The following is a 17,726-nucleotide window of genomic DNA, read 5'->3' as shown; positions in this document are numbered from 1 at the left end:
CCACCAAGGACACTTGTACTCTCGTCAAATGGTCCTTCACCAGAAGCAGCGGTTGGACCCGTGCCAGCTCATAACAGGTCTGGATGCAGGAAGTGATCCAGTTGGAGAGCCTCTGAGAGGACCCCGGAAGGCCTTTCGTCCTGTTAGCTGTTGCGATGAAGAGCTGTGTCGACCTGCGAAAGGGTTTGGTATGCTCCAAGTAAAACACCAAGGCATGTCAGACGTCCAGGGAGTGCAGCCGCCTCTCCTCACTGGTCTTGTGCAGCTTAAGACAGAACGCTGGGAGGAAGATGTCCTGGTTGATATGGAAGGAAGACACCACCTCCATTAGGAAGGCCAGATGGGGTCGCAACTCTACCTTATCTTTGTAGAAGACCGTATATGGTGGTTCCAAGGTCAGGGCTTAATCTCCCACACTTGCCTAGCCGACATCACTTCCACAAGGAAGGTGCCCATCCATGATAGGTGGGAAAGGGAACAAGAGCCCAAGGGTTCAAAGGGAAGACCCATAAGTCAGGGGAGAACCAGATTGTGGTCCCATTGTGAGACAAGATCCCCAGTGGGAGGGAAGAGCCTTTTGAGGCCTTTCAGGAACTTGATGGACATCTTGTGTGAGAACACCGATCTACCTTGGATCAGCGGATGAAAAGCCAAGATGGCAGCTAGATGAACCTTGATAGAAGAGAGGGCCAGAACCTGATACTTCAGGAAGAGCAGATATTCAAAGATTGACTGCAGAGAAGAGCATGTCGGGGAGAACCAGTGGGAGAACTTCATCCACTTCGCCAGGCAAGTCATTCTAGTGGTGGGTTTTCTACTTCCCCAAAAAACCTGCTGCACCTCCCAGAAGCAGGCTTACTCCTCTGGGTTCAACCATGCAGCATGCACATGAGGTGGAGGGAAGTGAGGTTGGCGTGCAGGAGGCGACTGGGGTCTTGCGAGAGAAGGTCTGGCCTGTCAGGCAGTGGCCACGGGGGGGGGAAGGGGGGGCTACTGCCAGATCCAACAGCATGCCGAACCAGTGCTGGTGCATCCACGCCAGGGTGATCATGACTCGAGCCTTATCCCTCTTGATTTTTGACAGGACTCTGCTGACAAGTGGGATGGGTGGGAATGCATACATCAGATCTCCCGACCAGGACAGGGAAAAAGTGTCTGAGAGAGCCTTGCCAAGGCCTTGCAGAGAGCAAAACTGATGACATTTCCTGTTCTGTCTGGTAGCGAACAGGTCTACTTGGGGAGTTCCCCACCTCTGGAGGAGCATCTGGACCACTTCTGAGTGGTGCGATCACTCGTGGTGAGAAAAGAGGGACCTGCACTGAGGTGATCTGCCAGTGTGTTCCTGACACCAGGAAGTTGACAGGCCTCCAGGTGGATCACATGCTGGATACAGAAATCCCTTAGGTGGAGTGCCTCTTGACAGCATGCTCCCCCTTGCCTGTTGATGTAAAACATCAAGGCCATGTTGTCCATGAGCACTTGCACCACACACCCAGATAACTGCGGGAGGAAAACCCCGCAGGCTAGGTGAACTGCCATGGGTTCTCTGACGTTTATATGCAACGTAATCTCCTCTGCGGATCATTTACTTTGCGTCCATGTCGCGCAGAGGTGCGCTCCCCAGCCAAGGTCCGAAGCATCCAATATCAGCGACACCGAAGGCAGTGGGGTGTCGAATGGAACTCCATCAAGGACTGTTCCGGGGTTGGTCCACCACTGCAACACAGTGAGTACCTTCGGTAGGGTAGTGATGGCCTTGTCCAGGTGATCCTGGGATGAGGCATAGATCGTAGCAAGCCACTGCTGAAGGGGTCGCATCCGCAGCCTCGCATGGTGGATGACATACATGCATGCTGCCATGTGGCCCAGCAGCCATAGACAGTCCCTGGCTGTTGTGAAAGGAAATGCGGAGAGTCCAGTGATGAAGTCCCTTATTGTCTGGAACCTGTCAAGCGGCTAAAATGCCTTTGCCCTGGTGGAGTCGAAGACTGCTCCGATAAATTCTATCCTTTTTACAGGGACTAATGTTGATTTTTCCTTGTTTATCCACAGGCCTAGCCTCCTGCATGTGGTCAGCAGCATCACAATGGCATCCTGGACCTGGGACCTGGAGTGACCCTTGACTAGACAGTCACTGAGTCACGGGTAGATCAGGATACCTCGACACTTGACGTGAGCCGCCACCACCGACATGCACTTTGTGAACACCCTCGGTGTCACTGCCAGGCCGAAGAGGAGCACTGCGAACTGGTAGCATGCAGATCCCACTATGAAGCGGAGGAAGCAACTGTCCCCTTGAAAGATCGCTATATGAAAGTACACGTTCTTCAAGTTGACGGTGGCATATCAGTTTCCTGGATCCAGGGAGGGGATGGAGGCCAGGGAGACCATGTGGAACTTCAACCTCTTGAGAAACTTGTTGAGGAGTAGCAGGTCCAGGATGGGCCTTAGGCCCCCTTTGGACTTTGGGATCAGAAAGTAATGGGAGTAGAACGCCTTGCCCCTGAGGTCTAGGGGGACTTCTTCCACAGCCCCTGCCTGCAGCAGGCCCTGTACCTCCTGATACAGTAGACTCTCATAAGAGGGGTCCCTGAAGAGGGGTGAGGAGGGAGGGTGGGATGGGGGTTTGAAACAAATTGGAGGGTATAGCCCTGTGCCACAGTACTGAGGGCACAGCCCTGCGCCACAGTATTGAGGGCATCCAAAGTTATAGATGCCCAGGCTGGGAGGAAAAAAGAAAGGCGGCTGGAGAAATGGAGGGGGGCAGGATCCAGGACAGTAGCTGGAACGTTGCCCTTGAGCACACTCTCAAAATGACCGCTTTGACCCCTGCTGGGAGTGGGAAGCACCAGCCTGTGTCGAGGTAGATGGCTGCTGGCCTTGACAGCACTTGTAACCCTAGCCCTTCTTATGGAAAGGCTCTTGTCTAGGCTGGCTGCACTACTGATGGGGAGGCTGTGGCCTAAGTCGCTTTCTTTGCTGCCCTGGAGTGTAGAGGTCCAGGGTCTTGAGCGTGGTGCACAAGTCCTTTAGCCCGTGCAGCTTATTGTCTGTTTTCTCTGCAAACAGAGCCTGGCCATCGAATGGGAGGTCCTGGAGGGACTGTTGGACCTCAACCGACAAGCCCAAGGAGTGCAGCCACGTCACCCTCCTGATTACTATGGCTGAGACCATGTCTGCGCTGCAGAATCAGCCATGTCTGAAGCTGCCGGAAGTTTCGCCCTCACCATTCCCTGCCCCTCTTTCAGGATCGCCTGGAACTCTTTCCTGGGGTTCTCTGGGAGGAAGTCAACAAATTTGGCCATCGACTGCCAAACATTAAAATCATAACAGCCCAATAGGGCCTGATGGTTCACCACCCTCAGCTGTAGGCTTGGTGACAAACAAACCTTTCTCCCAAAAGAGAGTCCAGCTTCTTCATCTCTTTATTTTTGGAAGTAGCCCCTGGTTGTCCCTGCCTTTCCCACTCATTGACTGCAGGCACTACTAACGAGTTTGGGGCAGGGTGGGTACAGAAGTACTCGTACCCTCTTGTGGGCACATAGTATTTGCACTCTGCCCACTTGGAAATTGGGGGTAGCAATGAGAGGGTCTACCAGAGGGCTTTGGTAACGTTGGCCACCCCCTCATGAACTGTCAGTGAGACTCTAATGGGGGCTGCCGAGCTGAGGATGAAGAAGGTGTCAGAGAGCTCCATCTCCTCAGTTTCTAGCCCCAAGTTCAAGGCTACTCTCCTCAAAAGCTCCTGATGAGCTTTGGCATCATCCAGGTGGACCACAGGTGGGGGCCCCATGATGGCCTTATCAGGGGATGAGGCAGAGGATGTGGCTGCAGCAGGTGCCACCTCCTCTGAGACCTGCTTGGCAGGACCTTCTTCCTCCAGGCACCGTGGCCTCCATCTCAGATGGGCAGGAGACCATGGCAGAGGGCTTTTCGGAGACTCCTGACACCGACTGATGCCCTTGGGACAGCTGTGGGAAACCCCATGGGTTCCAAGGGTGCCATGGCATGGGCCATTGACCCTGAGGCTACAAATAGTCCTGTCAGTGCCACAGGAAGGATCGGTGCTGCCAATGGAGGACCCTGACCCTTGGTCTGACTCCAAGCCCTGGGATGAAGGGCCCTGCTCCGGATACCGGGACTGTACCGAAGCTGACCAGCAGTGTCCACCGCCAAGCTCCGAGTGGGATCTTTATGTGGGTGATGACTCACCACACCGAGATCCCGGTGACCAGCATCCAACGGATCCACAATGGTACCTAGGCGATCTATGCCGAATGCTTCCTGACAGGTGCCGATCCATGGAGCGGGAGCAAGAGTGTGACTGATGTTGCAATGTTGAGCATCGATGCTGGTATGACAACCTATGTTGGTCGGCCGGTGACCAGTACAGAGAGTCCCGACGGAGGCTTTTGCTGGAGTGGCTATGATGCTCCCAGTACCGGGGTTGTGGGGTTGAGCATACCTCAATAGATCTATGCTATACTACTAGCAACCGATGCTTCAAGCCCGCAGAGCAAGGACCAGAATCCGGAGACTGGCACTGACGGCTCTGACTGGTAGGCAGCCCTATGTCCATGGTGCAGTAGCTCTGTGTGGGCGAGCAGTGGCAGGATGCTCCCTGAAGTGGCAAGTGGAGCTGCACTCATAGGGACCAAAGGAATGGTCCAAAGGCAGGCTGACCTCTTGATTTGGGAGCTGCCGTCACCGGTGTGGGTGGCACCAGGAGGGACAAGATGTGGAAGTGGAATTTCGCCTGTCTGATGATGGCACCAGCAGGGCGCTCTGCATCAAAGCCGTGGAGTCTGATCTTGCCTGCTCCAGCACTGACTCCATAAGGGGTTCTTTAAGTCCAATGTCCCACTCTTTCATAGTGGAAGGCTTAAAGTTCCTGCAGATGTGACACCTGTTGCTGACATGAGATTTTCCCCAAACACCTTAAACAACGTGTGGGGGTCACTGATGGCTTAGGCTTCCTACAGTGGTCACAGTTGTTGAAGCCCAGGGACCCCAGCATGCCCCGCCCCTAGCCTAAGTCCCTTCTGGGATAACTGTAAACTAACTAAAACACACTAAGGGAACTAACACTGATTGTTATAACTATTTACAAAAAAAGTGCACAACGAACAGTTCTAGAGAAGAAAAAGTTTGAAAGAGCAAAGGTACATTCCAGCACCGTCACTGGCAGTGAGAAGGAACTGGGGGGTGGCGGTGGGGAGGTCAGGGGTGCACCTTATACCACGGCATATGTGCGCCACTCCAGAGGGCGCCAGAGCTGATCCCCTACAGATACCACTGAGGGGAAAACTTCCGACACCAGTGCATGTGGTGAGCACATATGCCTAACATGGAATGGACATGAGCAAGTACTTGAAGAAGAATAGATAGATCCCCTCTCTTGGCTGATTAGCCAGCAGCAGTAATTGTCCAGAAGGTGGTCAGAGGAGATAAAAGTTATCACCAAATTTGTTCTAGAGATCAAGTTGAGGGAGTAATGGCGTGCAAAGAACATTTAGAACTCCAAGGAGAAGCTTTGGATATTTTGATGGTGAAGACAGGGCAAAAAGATGCTTTAGAAGCGGTTCTGGACCTAGTTGAGTGTGCTCTGATATCCCCAGGTGTGTGAACACCTGTCAGGTCACAAAATCATGTATACATATTCTGATCCATTTGGACAGCCTGTAAGCTGCAATGGACTGAACCCAGGCCTAATCCCCATGTGCCACAAAAAGTTTGAAGGACTTGGAGATAGACATGGCCCTATATAGATAATAACTTCAGGCCCTCTGGATGTCTAAAGCATGGAGCATGACTTCCCTGGACGCAAATGAAGCTGAGTAATATGCAGACGGGTTAATGGAGAGATTGAGATGGAAACCAGAGACCACTTGGGCCACAAAATTGGGGTGACGACACAGGACTTAGTTACAAAAGCTGATAAAGTTGCAGCCATTTGTATTTACAGGTACCACAGTGGAGAAGAGATTATGGATTTTGGACTCATTTTGGCTTGTCAGAACTTTGGACACCTTGTGTTTCACAGGCAGGATTGCTGATTGTCAGCTGATCCCATTTCGTGTTTTTCAAGAAAATGATGTGTCTGACCATCCTAAATATAATATGCGGCTGAGGAAGTGGGTATTCACCCACGAAAGCTTATGCTCCGATACATCTATTAGTCTATAAGGTGCCACAGGACTCTCTGTTGCTAAATATAAGAGCAAAAGATACAAACATTCTAACTTGTAGAATATGCTTTTTGGATCTTGACTGATTAGAAAATACAGATTAGACATTTGATTTGAGATACTCTGTAAATAATTTATTTCATCCTTGCATTGTTCATTTTGCTTAAGGTTATTTCCAGATATATTACCTTGACAGAGTTCTGAAGCACAGTGACAGGAAAGGTTTCACTAGGCATGGAACTTAAATAGAGTCGAAAGCTCTCCTGAATAGAAACATCTGAAAACCAAAAGAATGAGTACATTCACTACACTCCTGTGAAAGAGTTTAATTGTTAAAATTCATATACGAATCATAAGCAATTTGCCATAAAATCTATCTTTCCAATGGCTGGAGTACTGGAACTATATATACCACCTAATGTTCATTTATGATCTGGAAGAGGGAATAAACAGCATCATATTTAAATTACAGGGGATATTTTGGGAAGTGTTCCAAACAGCAGTGAACATAAACAGATAGTAAAAAGGAACATGGAAAGCTTGGACAGTAGGGACTACAGGGAAGTCAGAAGATAAAGCGAGACTCAAGAAAATGCATATGGAGAAAAGTAATAAGAAATACAGATATTACTTCGCAAAGAAAAACCTGAAAAGCAATGATGCTGAAAGAGATTGAGGGATGATAGTGGACAGCTAGATATGAGATTGCAGTGGGATATGGCAGCGGGAAATGCTAATGTAATTTTGAGTTATATATGCAGAAGTATCATGTCATAAATAATACTCTCTCGGTATATGACTATATTCCTACCAAACCTGGAATACTGTGTTCTGTTCTAGGCACCTAAGTAACAGAAAGTTACAGAAAAATTGAATGGGGTACAGAGAAAAGCAATACAATGATTAAGGGGATGGAAGTGCTGACATATAAAGAAACTGTAAAAGAATTAAATGGCTGGAATTGTCAAAGGAGTCTAAAGAAATCAGGTGGCCAACTTCCATTAACCTTCACTGGGAGTTGAATTTTCTAAACGGTCCTTATGCCTTCAAAATACATCCCAATATGCACAGCTTGGCTAAGCACTAACTTAAATGGACAGTGAAGGAGTATAGACAAACTGTGCATTATGACGGTAGAAAAAGGATTACTAGGGAACCAAGGAGAGGCAAAAAGCAGACCAGCTGGGCTCAATTGCAGCTGCTGCTATAGAAGGATTGGTTTTCAGAGAACTTGAGGAGGCTGGGGAGAAGGAAGCTCTCAAAAAGAGAAGAGTTCAGCTCCCTGTGAGTCTGTAAATGTAGTTGGAGAAGGCTGAGCAAGGAAAAGGGGCCTCTGGTTAGTGGCCGGAGTTTTCCTATGGAAGTTGGCTGAAGCAACCCGGACCTTAATTTTTATAATGTACAAAAAACTTCACTGTGAAGCAGTTAAAGTTGTGGCTGACATTACATACATGGAACAAAACCACTGAAAGCAAAGAGATGACAGTGTAAGCCAATTAACAGACAGGTAGTCACCTACAAGCACACACCTGGTCACTACAACAGACCACAACTTGAACTCTGACCCTCCACAGCCTTACTGTCTGCACAAACCCTTTTACCAAACTACCTGCTTCCAAACACCATTAGTAGTGGATATTTGGCAAAGTAGATCATAGACTATCAGGATTGGAAGGGTCCTCAGGAGATCATCTAGTCCAACCCCTTGCTTAAGGCAGGACCCATCCCCAGACAGATTTTTGCCCCAGATCCCTAAGTGGCCCCCCTCAAGGACTGAATTCACAACCTTGGGTTTAGCAGGCCAATGCTCAAACCACTGAGCTATTCCTCCCCCCTAAGATTGGTGAGGATTGTGATTAATCATTTGTAAATATCTCTGTGCTTCAGTTCCCAATCTGTGGATAAGGATAGTATTTCCCTGTTTTACAGGCTGTTGGCATTGTGAGGAAAAATTCATTAATGTGAAAACATTCTTTAATATACGTGAGGTGAACAGATGCAATGGCGAAAACCTATAAGCAAGCAAATGAAACAAATAAATAAATGAGCACTACAGAGCATAGAATAGGGTAATACTCTCTAATAGGATGAGCAATTTCTTAATCCTACAGAGGACCATTTCTTTGGCTCTTTCCCCTCTCATCGGCAAGACAAGCAAAAAGTGGAAAAGCACACTTCTGATGTGGCACTACCTTCAAGGAAGCATATTGTGTTGTAGAAGGAAAATTACATACTTGGCTCGGTAAAGCTTTTTATAAGCTCCTCCATAGCTAACATCCATGAAACCGCTAGGTGACAGTTTTGCAGAAAAACCCAATTTCCTGTTTTCATTGCATCCTTTATCAGCTTCTCTGCAATAGGTCCTTGCCCTTGCCCTAGTGAAATTGACCGTACTCTGAAACAGAGAAAATTTTGTCAATGTTCATGATGCAAATACTTGAACATATAGTGACTTTTGAAATGGTAGGTTTTTTAGGATTTGTCGCTTTTAAAGATAGTGGCCAAAACTTCCTAACTTGGCAGCTGAAATTTAGGCTCCTCAATCCATATTTAGACCCTAAATAGAAATGGCCTCATTTTCAGAGATGCTGGGTACCGACAAATCCACTGAGGTCTGTGGGAGCTGAAAGTGCTCAAAATCTCTGAAAACTGCACCAATGTTATTTAGGTGCCTAACATGGTTTTAGGAGTCTGATTTGACAGCTTTGGCTATTATTACATATATAGAGATCTCTGAAGCAGAGCTATAGTTTATAGTTTGGAGGAGAACTAAAAAAAAATATTTTAACGAGGGTGCAATCCTGACCCCACTAAAGTCAATGGTAAAAGTCAGTGGGGCCAGCATTTCACCCACAGATAGTACATGTTACAGTATGACTCAATGGAATAAATGTGCAAGCATAAGAGGGTGGGATTTTCAAAGAAGACTAGAGGAATTAGATACCCAGGTTCCCTTCAAATCCTTAGGGTTCTTTGATACCCGATAATCCATTTCCTTAAACTCCTTCGAGTCCTTTGAACATCCCAGCTGAATACGATGTCTAATAAAACTATGTACTTTGTACCGTTCTGAATATCCTCGCTCTTTTGCAAATCTCTGGAAAGCTCCCATGGGGTCAGAGCCTGTGCTTAGGATAAACACCAGAGGAGTTGAAGAGGACATGTCTTGATATAGAGTTCCCAAGTCAACTGGGGGATTCTCTATGAATTGTTTTCCAAGGTTCTCTATTACAAACTCAGTAAGTGCAGAGACCACCTGAAGATATGAAAACATATCAATTTACAAACACAAAGAGGCCCAGAGAACAGTATTTACATTCGACTGTATACCCCTTCCAGGCCAGGACTGTATCTTTGTATGTCTTTCTACAGCACCATCAGGCCCAGTCCTCACTGGGCAAATACAAATAACGAAGACTAATTAATCAGTGCTAAAAATCATCAGTCCTCCAAGTTCAAAATCATTACGATCCCTTCAAGCAACTACCTCCCGAAACCCATAAACAGAAAACATTCACTGCATTGTGTTAACTCAAACACACCTCAGTTAGTATTAGGGGCATTTCAAAAAGTTTGATTCAACATCCAAAAAATTTGGATAAGATCATAAGAATTGGCAAACTAGAACTGGCCATTGTCCACAGAGGCATGTGAGTAGCCCCTGTGAAGTCAAACTTCCCACTGCACTCTAAAATTCCCAGACTTTGCAACAGACCCATAGTAAACAAACTAATTACGAAGAGAGAGCTTGTGACTGGTACAAGGACCCTCTCCATCCTGCCACCCATGGGCCAGTCACAAATCTCAGTCCCTCTGCTTGGAAGAGAACAGGCATCGCTCCTGCGGCAGATTCACACAGTCCCAAAGAAGCTAGGGAAGGGAGCTAGCCCTCTTCTCCAGCCAGATCCAAGCTTCCATTGGGAAGGTCCATCTCTGCATCATCCCTCTTCAAGCCAACATCCAAATGACACAATATGGCCCCAAGTAAACAATTTTGCAAATGCTTGTAGCTTTGGTGTGGATGCAAATTTCTGTACAATTGGATTTTACCTTTTCTTCCATAAAACTTTTCACAATAATTAATTTCTGAAACATGCTCAGTCTTGTGTCCCAGGAAGCTTTCATTGTGCCTTCCTTTTTTTCTTCTTCGGTTTGCTCTACAGAAGGGGAGGGTTCAGAATCATATGTTTCTGACGTTTCTGGGTTGACACGAATTTCAAGGCACCCTACAAATGACATCGTCATTAGCAGTGTCTTAAATTTAGAACTTGCCAAGCAGAAACCATTCACAATGGTACAGTGATATGTAAGACCAAATTTTTAAAAAGGCAAAGGCTCTCTTTTGTGCACGAGTTAGAGGTCTAACTGGCTCTTTGCATGCAATCATGGTGACTGTGTAACCAGCTGTAGGATTCTATTTTGGGGACAGACAACGTTGGATTAAGGCATAGGCATGATAGGCTCCTGCTGTCACATAATTATGTCAGAAACTAAGCTTCAATTTTTTGTAAGTGGCTTTCCATCTCTCATGGTTTCAAAGAAAAGCTTAAAAAGGTGACCCAAGTGTAACTGAGATGTCTGCTGGAGCTTGCAGAGAGCCTAAAACAATAGCTCTGAGAGGGGTAAGCTGCCCCATTCATCTTAATCGGGTTTTTCCTGCAGTATCACGATTTGGGGGGCCAGGTTAACATCATTGCTGCAGAAGATTGTGTGTGTGGCAGGAGAGTAGTGCAGCAGGCCCAGTCGACTCTTCCAATAAAGCAAATACATTTCGGCAATTGGGGTAAGAGTTCTGGAGGGCCTCCTGGCTATTACCTCTGCATCACTTGGAGAAAGAGGCGGGCACTGTTGGTTCTGAGAGAAGGGATCATACTGTTGCCCTGCTTCTCCCAAGTAGTCAGGAGGAGCCCTACTGCCACTTATGGGGCTGTCCCTACTCTTTCAGAGTGGGGAGCTCCAGCCCTGTTGAAAGAAGATAGCTGCCAAGTCCCCCAGCAGAAAGTGTAAATGAGAGTAATGGGAAATGGAGTCATTATGTCAAAGGGAAAATGGAAAAGTGCATCATACACATAACAGATGTCTTAAGGCTTTGAATAAACTGCCTGCTGCAGTGGCTGAGTTACTGTTTCCGAAGCTGTTCAAATATAAGTTTGATAAAATATAAGTAGAATCAGTGTAGAAAACCCTCCTTGAAGCAGATGTTTGGCAGAAGCAAAATGGCTTTTCCAATCCACTTTCTTATCTATCACGTTACCTAATTTAATGAAAATGTGTGTGGACAGTATTTCATTCTGAATTCCTTGAAAACATGGCAGTGTTTCCTCTAAGTCACAACACATAAACCATGTGGTGTCTTCGAGCCATGGAACAACAGGCTTAGCAGGGCGTTGCTGTTGGAAAGATGAAAGGATCAGTGAAAATATGAAAGAAGGTGGTAAATAAAAGCTTGACAAATATATGACTATTTTTAATAGTCAAAATGTGAAAGTTGCACAAGAAACAAGTTTATTAATAGTGGGACCAATTCAGAAAAGCATTTAAGCATGATCTTAAATTCGTTCTTATTTGTATGTGTTTACGTATGTGTTTAAGTCCCACTGACATGCTTAAAATTAAGTGTGTGTTTAAATGGTGTCCTGAATAATGATGCTTTCTTTGATTGGAACCAATAAGTAACAAATATCTAAAATAACTGTGCAAATGTTTCAGGCCTCAAAATGTAACATGTCACATGATGGAAAATCATAATTAGAAGTTACCAAAGTCACTATTGTAAAGACAAATTTAGACACCAACCTCCTTTCACTATCTACAAATCACTTTTTTTGCAAAACCAAAAATATATAATCATTTACTATTTTGTTTATCATCAATCTACTTCAAGTGCACCTTATCTAAGCCAGCAGAACCCCGGAGGAAAAAATTCCATTCTCTATCGGTAAGTTCTTCTCTCTGCCGCATGATCTCAATGCACAACATAAAGCTGTAGATGAGTTTGTGTTGTTCAAAAAGGCCGCGGGACACATTGGTATAAGTCGCATAGAGAGTCTGGCTAAGCAGTATTGCCAGGCGCTGCTGCAGATTATTCTTCTTTTCAGAAGTCTCAATAGTTGTATTAAATAACTGCAAGAAAAAACCAAACAGTTTTGATGAGCTTATTTCTAATTGTTAATAACAGCATACTTCTAGATTAATTCACTGGACTAGAACAATGATTCTCAAACTATGTCGTATTGTACAATACTTCTTAAGTGAGAGATCCTCTCATACACAGAGCATGTCTCCTCCCAACCTCTCAGTAATGATTCCCATTTTTTTCTGCAACCACTATAGGTTAGGGGTTTGTTATAGAAGTGGATGGGTGAGATTCTGTGGCCTGCATTGTGCAAGAGGTCAGACTAGATGATCATAATGGTCCCTTCTGACTTTAAAGTCTATGAATCTATGAGTGCATGGAATTTTCAAGAAATAATATTAAGACACCAGTAAGAAGATAAAATGAGAAAATAAACTCGCTTTAATATGATGGTTGTGGCTTACATCCTCTCGTTTTGTTTGACAGAGATTATTCACCATTATGACATAGAAAGCTCTGCGGTCTACAGGGAAATGTTCTAACAAGCACCACCATTCCATGGACCAAAATTTCAGAACCACTGAACTAGCAAAATAAGCTAACTTTGAAGAGTCAGGTACTCTTCAGGGTGCAGACTTCTTGTGAGACACTGGAAAAATCGCTTACATTAAATATTATAAAACTCAGTTATTTAAATTCAGGCACCTAAATGACAGTGAGTTTAAGAGATGCTGACCATCATGTTAAATTTCTTGACTTTAGTGGAGTCTCTGGGTGTTCTGCAGTTTTGAAAATCAGACAACTGAACTCTAGACACTTAAATGTATGTCTAAATTTGGAAACAGTACTTAGAATCATACTTGCAAGTTTTATAACCTTACTAATTTTTCAAATTTATCATAAAATTAGAAACAGAATGAATTCTTTTTTGATGTAATGAAAAAACAATTCTTAAAGGCTTGAATTTTGCTGCCTGTTATATATAACAATTTCTATTCATATACTAAATGCTATTTACTTCAAGAAAAATGAAACTAACCTGCTTAAAATATTTTAAGGAAAACTGATACATGGGATCAATCTCTGACAGACCTGCAATTACAAAGTACATGACAGACCCTCGAGTAGCAACAGGGCGGTACTTTTCACGAGCAGTGTTTATCTTCTCTTCAGTAGATTCTGCTTCTTTTAGCCTTGTTTTAATGGCACCAGATGTAACCTAAAAGAAACACGTTTTAATAGCATTTTAGAAAACATTTCATGATAGAGAGAGCATGGAGCACAAGGAGCAAGCTCCTCATTTGATGTTGATGGCATTGGTGTAATTTTATGCATCACTCGCCAAAGACATGAAAGCACCATCTCATGTTGAGGGAGGCATTCTTCTATTCCAAGAGCTACAGAGAACTTTTGTCTGTAACAAACCAGAAACTCAAGATCCACGTTTGGTTCTGTTTTAGCTATTGGATACTTTTAGAAGAGAATATTAGTTCCTTTGATAATTTAAAATGAAATGCTAAGCATTTATGCAAATCAATGTACTATGCTGCATTTTGTAACTTATATTGACAGTGCCATTAGTCAACAACATCAGTTTACCCCCAAGAATAACTAGGAGGTTTTTAGCAGAGGCAGTATCTCAGAAGATCACGAAAAATTATGACAAGGGGAAAAAAAGAAAGGGGAAAATATATTTAGAATGTTTACCAAATAATTAATTGAAGAATATAACCAAACACAAATCAAGCAACTTATCAGCCTCAGTGCTGGAGAGCTGGAGAGAATGGGGAAAAGAGGCTTGCTTAACATCATGCTAGAATGATGGCCTACACTCTGCTGGAAATTATGGGCTGGTTCCTAAGCCTCAGTGAAGCTATGCCAATTTACTCCATCTGAAGCTCTGCCCCTAAATGTAGATGACTACTCCAAAACTCTACCTGCAAAATGGGTCTGATTTTCTGGCTTTCCACGGTATTACACTTTTGAGAATGTGAATGTTATGGGCCAAAATCAGCCAGAAAGAGTTTAGAATGATAGGTTACATTTTTCCTAACCCAAATTATGCACTGTACTGATACTACAAGGGTAACCCCACACTACCCATGAGGGGTGTCTCAGGCCTGACCCGAAAGGACCATCTTTTGGAGTGAAATGGTAATTCACTCTTCATGGCTTGTTCAATATGTGGCTGGGACCACCAACTAGAGGTCCAGCTTTGACCATCTGGGACTGTGGTTTTTGTAATGCAGACTTTTGTCCATTAAGAACTAGGTCAACCTAAGGAATTCTACAATTCACAGCTAGATCTTTACTATGGCTTTCACAATGCGTAGAATCTTACTTCGCAGACAGTTCCATCTGGTAAGACTGTGTAGTCCTTATTCACACTGGGGAGCAATTAGGCAGAGTCCCATTTACTTCAGTGTGATTACACGTGGAGTAAGATACAATTCAATAAGTGTAGCTGAACATAGCCTTGATAAGCAAAGTGAAACTGCTACATAATTATTACACATTAATTCTTTAAATAAGAAAACTATTTTTTCATAAAGAAAAAATCTTGAGCCAAATATACTTAGAGTGACAACCAATACAGTTACCATTTGCCAACAGATTCTATGCAGTTAACAGCTATTCTCTATTGTAAGCATAAGGAGAGACAGGTATCTTGTACACAATGTGGTAACTACTACCAAATTCTGACTTTTAATCATGGAATACCAGGGTTGAAAGGGACCTCAGGAGATCATCTAGTCCAACCCCCTGCTCAAAGCAAGACCAGTCCCCAGACAGATGTTTGCACCAGATCTCTAAATGGCCCCCTCAAGAACTGAACTCACAACTGGGTGTTTAGCAGGCCAATGCTCAAACCACTGAGCTATCTCTCCCCCCAAAAAAGTACGGAACGCTTTATGAATTTGCATGTCATCCTCACGCAGGGGCCATGCTAATCTTCTCTGTATCATTTCAATTTTAGTATATGCACTGCCGAAGCACAATGGCAACCACATTAACAGAATATTTGTATGATAGTAACAAACAAGCATTAATTTTGTAGAGTTAAATATTGCCTAGCTAACCTTTGTGATACAGCATGGCCAGAGGCCAGCATAAGAGTGTTAGCAGGGGGCCTTATTCCCTGCCAAGGGAGGAAGGTTTGCTTTAGATTAACTAGAACAGCTGTGGCCAATTAGAGCACCTGACTCCAGTCTATGGGATATAAACCCTGCTTCAGTCAGACAGGGTGTGGCAGTTGAAGGAGAAAGGTTGGAGTGGAGCAGAGTGCAGATTGAGAGAGAAGAGTTTGTCCAGAGAGAAATAGAAGGTTTGGAGGAGTGCCGCGGTGGATTGGGTAGCCCACAGAAACCCTAGGTAAGGGGCACCAGGCTTGTATAGAAGAGCGAGGAAGCCCTTCACGAGCTGTATGGGTATGAGAGGGAAGTAACCAGCGGGAAGAAACGCTAGTCAAGTGGTTCACCACAACCCCAGGGCCCCTGGGTTGGGACCTGGAGTAGAGGCGGCCCCAGGTCCCTCCCTCTCCACTCCCTTCCTCCAAGGACACTAGGGGAGTGAATTAAGAACTGGTTCAGAGGCAAGCAATAGCGCCCTGAACCTACCCCAGAGAAGAGAAAGCGCGAGACCCAGAGAACAGTACCGGCAATTTGCCACACCTTCAATACTAAAATGCTAATCTACAATATTAAAATATTAATGAAAACAACAGATAGGAAACTATTGGATATAATTCACTTAGATTTTTAAAATGGTTTTATATTGGGACACATGACCCCTAAGTCAGACTAACTGCACTACATGGGTCTGGGTTTTGAAAGCTTGGCCTATTATTTTAGAACTGTGGATCTGTAAAAGTCAATGTATAAAGAAGAAACATAAATCTGAGAATTTTTTCCCTGTGTAACATTTCATACAGCTCTTGCTAAATCACTTATTTTTAATTAAAACAAGGTATTGTAAAAGTGAGTCTCCTGCCTTTGATTCCTGGAGTGTGTTGATGAGTTCTTCTTTGTCTAGGATGTTTCCCTCAGAAGTAAACAACATTTTTAGAATTTTGTCTTCAACTGCTTTCAGCTGATTTTTATCAGCATTGATTCTCACAATGAGCTGGGTTCTTTGTTCCTCAAGCTCAGGCTTCTCCAGTCGCACAACATCACTAGAAAAGAAGTTTGAAGTTATGGTTAATAGCTTTAATCACCTGTTCTCTCGTGCCCTCACCGCCTTTCTGTTTAGTGGTCCAGTTCATTCTAACAAATTTTCCCAAACACTCCTGACCCCTCACTCCATCCCTTCTGTGCTTCTCCAGTGGCATAATGGGAATGCAGAACAATTATGGATTCCCCTAACACAGGGAGAATCCCCATGTGGCACAGGGGATGTTACTAAGCAGTCTAGGAGTGAAACCAGAGTGTAATATCCTCTGGTAGTCCAAGTCAAAGAAGCCAACGTAACTTACAGCAGTTCTTAGGCTACTCTAAAGTACATCAGGGCCATTCAGCTCCTGGCCAAGTTGAGGATCAGGGAGGGTGCAGAAGCTTCCCTCCCACCCTAAGTCCAGCAGTGTAAGTTAGGGGATTTCGCCCTCTGGCATGGAACATGCAGCTCCATGAAGTTCCCAGGGGAACACAAAGTTAGTGCCTAGCTAAGGTGTAAGATCAAAAACCGTCTTTAACTGACTACATAGGAAAATACTGCAGAAGATATTAAAAAGTCACTATTTGCTAAGTGTGGCCACAGGGTCATCACAGATACTTCCTGTTTTAAGAACATGTTAAACTGTTGTAATCTTGGCTAGCTTGGTAAGGTAATTATTGGTACAAGGTGATAGGCACTTGTCATAAACAGATAGCTAAGGGTTAATGTTTCTTTCACCTGTAAAGGGTTAACAAAGGGAACCAAACACCTGACCAGAGGACCAATCAGGAAACTGGATTTTTTCAAATTCGTGGAGGATGGTTGGGTCTGTGGTTTTTGTCTGGCTCTCAGCTATGAGAGGGGATTTTTCTATCTTCAAGCTTCTAATCTTCAGTTTCCAAGTTGTGAATACAAAGGTTATAAAAACAATAGGCCTGTTATTGTTTTTTATTTGTTATTTACACGTGTGTAGTTGCTGGAATGTTTAACTTGTATCTCTTTTTTGAATAAGGCTGTTTATTCATTCTTAAGCAAACTGAACCTGGATTATTGTCAACCTTGATACCGAGAATATTTTATGTCTTTTTTCTTTCTTTTTTTATATTAAGTTTTCTTTTTAAGACTTGTTGAGTTTTTTTTCTCTCTGGTAGGCTAAGGAACGAAAGGGGAGGGAAATTCTCTTTGTGTTAGATCTATGGGGGTGAATCTCTGCAGCACCAGGGGAATTGGTTGGGGCAGACACAAAGGAGGGAAGAGAGATAGAATCTTTTCTGTTTCCTTAGTATTTGGTTGTCTCTTTGTGGAGGGAAGAG

At 44.3% G+C, this 17,726-nt stretch overlaps 1 protein-coding gene and 1 non-coding gene across 8 annotated transcripts in view; both read right to left on the bottom strand.

Annotated features, from left to right (window-relative positions):
- Window positions 1-17,726, bottom strand: part of DNAH6 (dynein axonemal heavy chain 6) — a 209,259-nt gene that overhangs the window by 30,311 nt on the left and 161,222 nt on the right. For 6 of the 7 annotated variants that reach the window (XM_032780286.2, XM_032780290.2, XM_032780291.2 and 3 more), the window contains 8 exons: window positions 16,255-16,435; window positions 13,304-13,483; window positions 12,078-12,311; window positions 11,443-11,578; window positions 10,239-10,414; window positions 9,254-9,444; window positions 8,423-8,583; window positions 6,377-6,465 (listed from right to left, as the gene is read on the bottom strand). In XM_032780286.2, the coding sequence (XP_032636177.1) occupies window positions 6,377-6,465; window positions 8,423-8,583; window positions 9,254-9,444; window positions 10,239-10,414; window positions 11,443-11,578; window positions 12,078-12,311; window positions 13,304-13,483; window positions 16,255-16,435 (1,348 nt within the window). The remainder of the gene's footprint in view (window positions 1-6,376; window positions 6,466-8,422; window positions 8,584-9,253; window positions 9,445-10,238; window positions 10,415-11,442; window positions 11,579-12,077; window positions 12,312-13,303; window positions 13,484-16,254; window positions 16,436-17,726) is intronic. The other variant, XM_032780295.2, reaches the window with a different exon arrangement.
- LOC116824777 (U6 spliceosomal RNA) lies at window positions 15,159-15,261 on the bottom strand. The gene has a single exon (XR_004373706.1). It is a non-coding gene; the product is annotated as a U6 spliceosomal RNA (small nuclear RNA).

This window comes from Chelonoidis abingdonii, chromosome 6 (assembly GCF_003597395.2).
Source record: "Chelonoidis abingdonii isolate Lonesome George chromosome 6, CheloAbing_2.0, whole genome shotgun sequence".
Taxonomy (NCBI): Eukaryota; Metazoa; Chordata; order Testudines; family Testudinidae; genus Chelonoidis; species Chelonoidis abingdonii.
Note: the sequence above shows the minus strand (reverse complement) of the source record. Positions and strands in the feature narration are given on the sequence as shown.